At 31.5% G+C, this 8,753-nt stretch overlaps 1 protein-coding gene across 2 annotated transcripts in view; it reads left to right on the top strand.

Moving 5' to 3' along the window:
• Window positions 1-8,753, top strand: part of LOC117167242 (26S proteasome non-ATPase regulatory subunit 2-like) — a 108,895-nt gene that overhangs the window by 20,987 nt on the left and 79,155 nt on the right. For both annotated transcript variants that reach the window (XM_033352028.1, XM_033352029.1), the window contains exons 4-5: window positions 3,754-3,930; window positions 3,991-4,177. In XM_033352028.1, the coding sequence (XP_033207919.1) occupies window positions 3,754-3,930; window positions 3,991-4,177 (364 nt within the window). The remainder of the gene's footprint in view (window positions 1-3,753; window positions 3,931-3,990; window positions 4,178-8,753) is intronic.

Raw genomic sequence — 8,753 nt, forward strand, 5'->3', positions numbered from 1 at the left:
CTTTACGGTCTTTGCCTTCTTTGGAGCTGGTTCGCCTGTGAAAATCCACTGTTTGGATTGTTCCTTTGTCTCAGGAGTATAATGGTGTATCCATGTTTCATCCACAGTCACAAATCGACGAAACTACTTGCTTCTACGGGCCTTCCTGAACGTGGTTCGTCACTTATTGATGTACGACCACGCTTAAATTCATTTACCCAGTTATAAACCGTTGCTAAGGCAGGGGCAAATGTGCCATGAACTGAGTCCAATTCATTTTTTATCTCATATGGAGTTAAACCCTTTAAATGAAAATGTTTGATTACCGCTCTGAACTCGTTTTTTTCCATTTTTCTTAACCAACAATTTTTTTTTCAATTGGTTATAAAAACACGTAAACTCAGAAGATGTGGACTGTGACTGCACCATATATTTAGTCGGGAGTGGTGCTAACTGAAAACAGATGATTTGGAGCGATTCGCGCGCCATCTGTTGGTCATTCTAAGGACTTATTGAACTACCCTCGTACTAAGAAATCTAGGTGGCCGTTTTAATCAAGGAAAAGAATTTCCGGTCATTTCCCGGCTCGCAAAAAATTATTGAATTATTTTTATTCTTTGGAATTCTTTCCTTTTCCAATTTTCTGTAAAAGCCTTAGTTGCTGAGATGCACCCCTAAACGCTTTATATTTCTTGAGAATATTTTTGGGCTCTTAGATTCTTTGAAATATTTTTGTAAACTATTTGGATTACTTTGAAGTTGTGAATTCTGATGAGCATAAAAATTGCAAGTGGTTAACTTCCCTCAAACTTTTGAAATTATATTTTAATTTGCAAGGCACAGTCTAGTAGCGAAAAAATAATAAAATATTTTAGGATTTAAAAATACATGTAGGATAAATTTAGACAGTGAAGTATTCGAACCTTCACTCCACTATTTTTATAAAAATTATATTTTTTTTAAATAATGTTTGAAATTTCGCTAAAATTCTAAAATAGCAAGAATTTTTCTCAACTTATTTATATAGTATTTCGAAAATTTCTCTTTTAAAAGAAACCAGATGAGGAATTAATTTAACTTTTTCATTAAACTAAATTCTGAATTATTTAAAAATTTATTTACTTTTTAAATTTATTTACTATCTCGAAAGTGTCCCTTTTTAAAAAAGCAACCGTAAAAGAAATTAATTAATTTTAACATAATAATAAATATAATAATCTTCGGCCCTCATTAATTTTAATATTTTCGGCGTGCATAGACAGCCCCGAGTCAGCTATAGATATGGCTGGCGAAGGCAAGCGCGAGAATCAAGAAACAGAAAATCACCGGCTCTTTCGGTTTAGCTTTCGCCTTGGCCCCACCCCTCCCGTAGACGTAGGCAAGGACGCGGTTGCCATAGAAACATCGAAAAGTTGAAGAGGGCAGCACCTAGAGGCATGCAAAAATGTAGTTAGGTATATATATTGTTCTCCCACTCCGAACTCCCGTGCCGCATCTATGCTTATAATATCTTTGACGCAATTGCACAACTCACGTTGAAGTGTCCACAACTGAGACAGCGACAGCTAGTCTCGGTTTAGGCAACTTCGTCGAAAATTTGTCCAAATATGGGACATTAAAATATTCAATACTTATCGAAGAAAATCACTAATAAAGTTATGAATTTTAATTTTAAACTTATTAAAAATGTGAATAAACATTACTTTTTCTTTTAGTGTAGAAAATTTCAATAATATAATGCTGTAAAAGTTACACGGAAAGTTGTGAAATGCAAAAGAAAATGGCGAATTTTGTAGCAGTTCATTCACATATTTTGAGGAATATTTTTTATGATTTTTTCCTAAATGTATAATTTGTCAGGATAATAACAAATAGTGGTAACAAATCTAAAAGAATTACGAAAATAATAGAACACTTTACTTTTATAATTTATGTCCAAATATAAAAGATGATACTCAACGATATTTATTATTGTCCCAGTATTGGACATACTTTTTACGTTATTTCAGTAATAATCGGTTTACCTGACTTTGCGTAGGAAAAATATTCGATATCATATTTTTGTGTACAATGTTTAGAGAATATTTTCAGAATAATATCATTACGATACAAATTAAATGTCCCAGTAATGGTGATAGTCCCAATAATTGTGAAGCTTCGTTATAATTTGAATATATAAAAAAATGTGAAAAGCAATATTTGATGCTATAATTAATTTATTTCTAACATTTTATAAATGTCAAATGGAATTTCAACAGCTTAAAATGACATAAAAAGCAAGAAAATTGGAGTCACGTTTACTGGGGTGTTTACCTTAATTCTGTTTAGGGTATATAATGTGTAGAAATTATTTTGTGTAGAAAAAACTTTATCAGTATACTTTATGTACAATATATTATGTTTACAATACATTTGTATAGAAAAGGCGTTTCCACAAAGAAAATTCACTTGAAAATAAAATTACTGAAATTTTAAATTAACAAAAAAAAATGAAACCGTCGAAAATTTTCATTAACGAAATGGAAATATTTAAGAATTGCCAGAATTACATAATTTTAAAAATCTCCAATTTTGCACGATTAGTAAATTCTCGATATTACGAAGTCTCATAAATTCCGAATTAACAAAGTTTTAAATTCCCGACCAAAAATACAATTTTATTTTTTTATCTGTTAAAATAATAATTCATTTTACAGGTATTACATGCATAGCTTTAAAATTTTAAGAACTCGCTTAAAAATTTCAATCAATGCAGCCTACCGTATGTGAGATTTTATTTGGGGCATACAAAATTGCGGGAATTCACTAATTTTATGAAGTTCAAATTTCGGGATTTTGAAAATTCTAGTTTTGAAGTTTCCGAAATGTGATTTTCTTTTTAATTTTCGTAGTTTTTATGACTTTTACTTTAGAAAAATTTCAATTTCATTAATAAATATTTTTGGTAGTTTCATTAGCTTCGGTGAATTGAAATTTCGGAAAATTTTCACCCGTTAGTTATATTTTCGGTATTTTTACAAATTTGGGATTTTTAGTTTTTAGCAAAATAATGTCATCTCGTAGGACTAGCTTTTCAGACGATAAAACTATTAATGTGTAAAGAATTTGATATTTTGAGGCATTTATTTTATATTACATATAAAAAATTAAGTTTTTCTGTATGATGGGATAGTTTAGCTAGGATGAAACTTGCGTAAAAAGTCCTTCCCCATATTACTATAATTCTTAATGAATCGGAACAAATCAAAGGTGATATTTTTGAGAAAATTCACTTTGTTTTTTTTTTTTAATGTACACGATTATGGTAATTTAAAAAATATTTAAGTATATTTAAAGAAAATGGAAGAGTGCCGACAAAGGTGCAGATTACACTGCAATTTGCTGAACAAATTGAATTATATAATGTTTTTCCTAATATTTTTGCATGATTCATCCAAATATTCCAGCAATCCTTAGTTCATGAAAAAATTTTTCGCTGAAAAGCATAAAATAAGTGTCTCATATTTTGCTTTGGAAAATAATATATTTCAGCCCCAATCTATCGGCCAATTGATTAAATTTTCCAAGCACTTCCTAGCCACGTCTACCCTACTTGAAAATTGAAAATTGAACAATTTCAGTTTTAAAGCGTTTAAAACTATTTAGTCTCAAATCATAAGAGCTTAAAACTATTGATATAAATTCTAAAGCTGCGCAGAGTATTATTGTATTTTTTTATATATGAAATTTGAACATAAATGTTATCTAATTTAAGCTGTATGCAATTTTTACTAGAGATAAGCTGATGCCATTGATAACGAGTATAATAAAATTCGACATGAAGTATAATGCGGAAATCCAAGGATGCGATCTTAGCCTAGAAATAGATCACCTTGCTCTGCTGAATGAACACTTGGATTCTACCAATTATTCAAGGGTCTGCAATTATCTTTCATGCTGTGCTGCCTACAGGTAAAAATGTCACCGTTCACATATAAATAAATTAGATAATTACACATTTAATTATTGTAGTGACGAAATTGAGCGTCGGCAGATTCTTCAATCAGTGGCAGATAATTATTTAAAATTCGGTGATTACTGCAAAGCGACTTTGGTGGCAATGCAACTTCAGGATTTTGATTTAATTTCCCAGTGCTTCACTACATGCCCAGATCCGTTAATGAGAAAGCAGTTGGCATTTCTAGTTTCCAGGCAACAGGTATTATATAATAGCAAAATATACAAATTTTCAATCAATTGAACAGCTATTAATAAGCTATTAATACATAGTTGCTATATTATACATAATCAATTAATCACAATATTAACAATATTATGCATTTGAATGAAGTAATATGATGCAAACTCCTGTTATAAAAAAACAAGAATCCAACTACCAAATTTGGATCACAACGAACAAACAAAAAATCCTATTTTTTCAGATTGCAATAGGATTTTTTGCTTTTGTTTTTTCGTTGTGGTTAAAATTTGGTCGTTGGATTCTTGTTTGTTTTTTTTTTAACAGGAGTTTGCATCAATTTCATTATTGAGCGTTAAATAGGATTGTTAATTTGAATTTTAATCTAATTTAAATTTCTTAAATTTTGTAGTAATATAAATTTAGTAGTGAACGGAGATTACAAATTAGACTTCTGATTCTGGATTTTGAGATACATATTATAGTGAAAACATGAATTTGTGACGATAATATTGACTAAATATAACCGGGGGCCATCCGCAAAAAAATTAATTAGATGATTGAAAAAAAATTACCTCTAAATATTCCAAAAAAGATTATAATGTAATTATTGATGTTGAGATAAGTTGCATAACTTACAAGGGGTAAGAGAAGAGTTTTACAACCTCCGATTAATTTTCATTTAGATTATGATTTGACCCTACCTATGATAACAAAATTATACGAAACGTACACATTCGCTCATGAATAGTACTATATTATAGGCCACATTTATTGATAAGTGTCGGAAGCTGAAAAAAATATTAAAGAATTAAGTTGATCGAGATATGCACTTCATTCAAATTTCATTTACCTTCTAAAATATTCTTAAAACATTGTCACAAAAATATTAAGGTAGATGCACTGGTAGTCGTCACTGCATTAGTTATCATCAGATGGCCCAGTATTTTTCCAGTATTTTTCGTATAAAAAGATTCGCTGTTGCCGCGTGTGATAAAATTTGTGATTTTAGGTAAGTTTGAATATCTTTTAATCAAATAAGTATACTTTTCTCATGTTAATACTTGATTATGTGTCTGACCATATCTAACGCATTTGCATGATTTGAATTTTAATCGTGAATAAAAATTGATTCCAATCAAATATCATGTTAAGTAATCAAAATTCTGTTTTTATATATCTACTTTAATCGGTTAAGACTTTTGTGAAAATAAAAATTGAGTTTTAAATAAAATTATAAGCATTTTCAATTTTCAATTTGGCCTAAGGTGAAGATTACTAGTGCATTTACCTTACGTCCAATATTTTTCCTAGAAAAAATACATTCTACATAAAATATTAAATATAGCGAATAAAATATTTTCTACTTAGAATAGATTCTACACGCAGTGAAATTATTATTGTTTTCATTGAAATACTGATTGTGCTTCATGCAAAATATTCTGGGTGAAGATATTTTGATAAACCTTAGATTTGGAAGAACTATAAAATTAATATAAAACACCACATATTAATAAATTAAAGAATCAGGTGATACTTCCCAAAAATAGGGTGATAATACTATTTTTTTCAAATAATTTTTAAAATTATAATAATTCCATTGTAAATTATCATTGCATAAAACAAAATACATATAATACATATAATACACAAATTTTTATTAACCAAATTCTCAAGCATATTCGGCAAAATATATCCATATATATAGTTGTATATTTTAATACTTGTAAGCAGAATATTTTCGGTTATGATCATAATTTTCTTAAGATTATATTTTTTTATGCCTTACTTACTAGGTCTTATTTTCGATATAAAGCTAATTTTTGTTATTCACAAAGGGTATTTATCTTAAGTAATAGATCTTAAATTGTCGGTATATTGGACCAGTATACCGACAATTTAAGATCTATTATTTGAATTTTTTACCTGGTCGACACTCACTAACATCAACTAATGTATTCATTTTAGTCCGCTGTATGAAAAGAAGGCTTTATGAAGTATAAGAAGACGGGATTCGAGCGGGAAAAAAATAGTCAATCAAAATAAAATATAAATTACAAATACTTTTTTATTCGAATAGACTAATCAAATCAGGAATCGATAGACACGTATATTCATAATAATTTTAAAAATACATTTCAGTAACAAATATCACAACAAATAATTTTTATTTGTTGATATTTCTAAAGTGGTTAATATTTGTAATTTTTTATGCAATTAGTGTTACTTATTTTGCCGCAAGTGTCTTAGCATTTTGTTGAGATGCAAGGATGCTTTTCAGGCTATTAACCAGTGAAAGCTTGGCACCTACAAGAGCGCCGATGATAAGGACGATTAGCTTAAGAGAATATTCCAGGTATAACCGTAGCAACTCTCTTATAAGGTGTCTATACATTTTTTTCTATTCATTCTCCTTGGCTATTATGTTTTTGTCGGCTAGTGTCGAAAACTCGATAACGAATATGGCTCGTTGTTAGAAGTCAAGGAGAACTATGTCTGGACTCGAATGCGCAAAACAAACCATTTTCGATGATATGAAGTGGCAGTATATGCGGCACTTATTCTCGCTAATTGATTCGATTTCCCCAAGAGCTTTTAGCGGCGATGAAACGAAGATGGTAATAAAGCACTCTAAGTGCCGCATCAAGCCTTTAGATATAGATCGTCCCCACATGAGTTGGACAACTAGATAGTATATGTTTGAGATGCTTGGCGCGTGCATGACATGCTCTGCAGCTATCATCCGGAATGCCTTAGCTCAAAATGTGGCGACATGATGCTAAAGTGGAAATATCGCCATCTTGACATACTAAAATGAAAACCTCCGTATCCGACTTCAGTCCAGGTGATTTTAGGAAAGCAAACTTTAGCTTACACGGCATCAAAAAATCCTTCACATTTCTATGGAAGATGCCACGCATCCTCTTGTCGAGGTGCTGCTGACTGACGTTTCTCTCGTGTGCTTTCCTAATCCGAGCTTTCAGCAGTGCTTCAGCAGCCTCCTGTCCCGCTTCGTACAGAAACGATCCTTTGCCCAGTTCTTCGTGCTTCCTGACTATTTAAGGAAGAGATTCCTGTCTATTAGCAACTATATGTCCTACACCAAAAATGATCCTGTTGTGAAGACATTCAAGATTCAGTATTCCGCGACCAGCTTGACGGCGTGATATGTAGAGTGGCGGAAATGAAGCCTTAAGGTGCATTTTTCTGTCCATGTGCATAACCTTTCGTCTCCCAATATCAAGAGAACTGAGCTCGTCCTTCGTCCATGAAACCACTCCAAATGAATAGAGTACTACCAGAATAACAAACATGTTTGTAGCAGATAATTTTTTCCCCGCCGACAATTAGGAAGACCAAATGTGCCGGATGAGACTTTGTATCTGCTTCGGAGAGTCTCCTTTACAGATGTCACATCTTGAATGCGGCTCTGTGTCACGCCCAGGTATGTATAGATCTCTCCACTACCAAGGTGTCGTATAGCGCTTCAGTCGATGATATCAGCCCGTGCAGAAATTTCGTAAACGCTCTAGTGGGGCCTTGGCTAGTTTTCCCTATCTCTAGTCGGGCTCTAAGGGGGTAACTAGTCTGGGCTCCATCTAGAACATAACGCTGGGGCCACGCGGCCCTACTAGATTTCCTAGTAGGGTTCTATTGCGGTCAGCCCGCCTACAATTAAATTAAAGAGAAGATCCCCTGCGAATCTCCTACAGGATACTGTTTTTTTTTAAACATTTTAGGTAATTTTAACACCAACTATTGCTATACTTCATTCAACTATATTTCATTCTTAAACATTATATTACAAATAAAATTTCTAACGCTACGGGGTTTCGAACCTACATACCTATACCTAAATCTATCGCCTAACAGTCGCGAGTCTTAACCACTGTCCGAAACCGAAAAGTTGAAACTCGATGAAAAAGCCATCCTCATAACCTGCAGCTCAAAAGAGCTAAAACACACAATTTTAAACTCTCTTTTTAAAATTAAATATTTATTATTATACGACATAACTTAAATGTAAAATATACAAACTATTAACAATAATATCAATAAAATCATTTTTAAGTAAATAAATGTAGAATATTTTGTTTTTCCCGTTGTAGACTACTTTACAACTTTGTACACTTCTTTAACTTTAACTGAAAAATATGTACATGGCTCCGAAGAAAATATTCATCAGTGCCTTAAATCAAGTTTTCGAGAATAGCGAGTTTAAATTTTATAATATTTAATATTATATATTTTTTCAAACGAGAAGGATGAACGTTGACAGAATTGTCGAATTTTGAAGAAAATGATTCAGTTTTGAGCCAGATAGTATAATTTTTGACAAAAAAAAAGAACCATTAACAACAAATTTCATTGTAGGCGTCGCGACTAGAAAGAATAAGTATACACACATATTCATGTACACACAGAAAAATACGCACGTTCATATACACACACACACATACATATATATATATATATATATATACATATGTATACATATACATCCCCTCTTGTGTGTTTATTTTAGGTCTATATCTTTGAATTTACAATAAAAAGCGAGCCCCCCCCCGCCCCCGGTTCAAAATCTCGGCATTATTTT

The sequence above is a fragment of the Belonocnema kinseyi genome, chromosome 2, assembly GCF_010883055.1.
Source record: "Belonocnema kinseyi isolate 2016_QV_RU_SX_M_011 chromosome 2, B_treatae_v1, whole genome shotgun sequence".
Lineage (NCBI taxonomy): Eukaryota > Metazoa > Arthropoda > Insecta > Hymenoptera > Cynipidae > Belonocnema > Belonocnema kinseyi.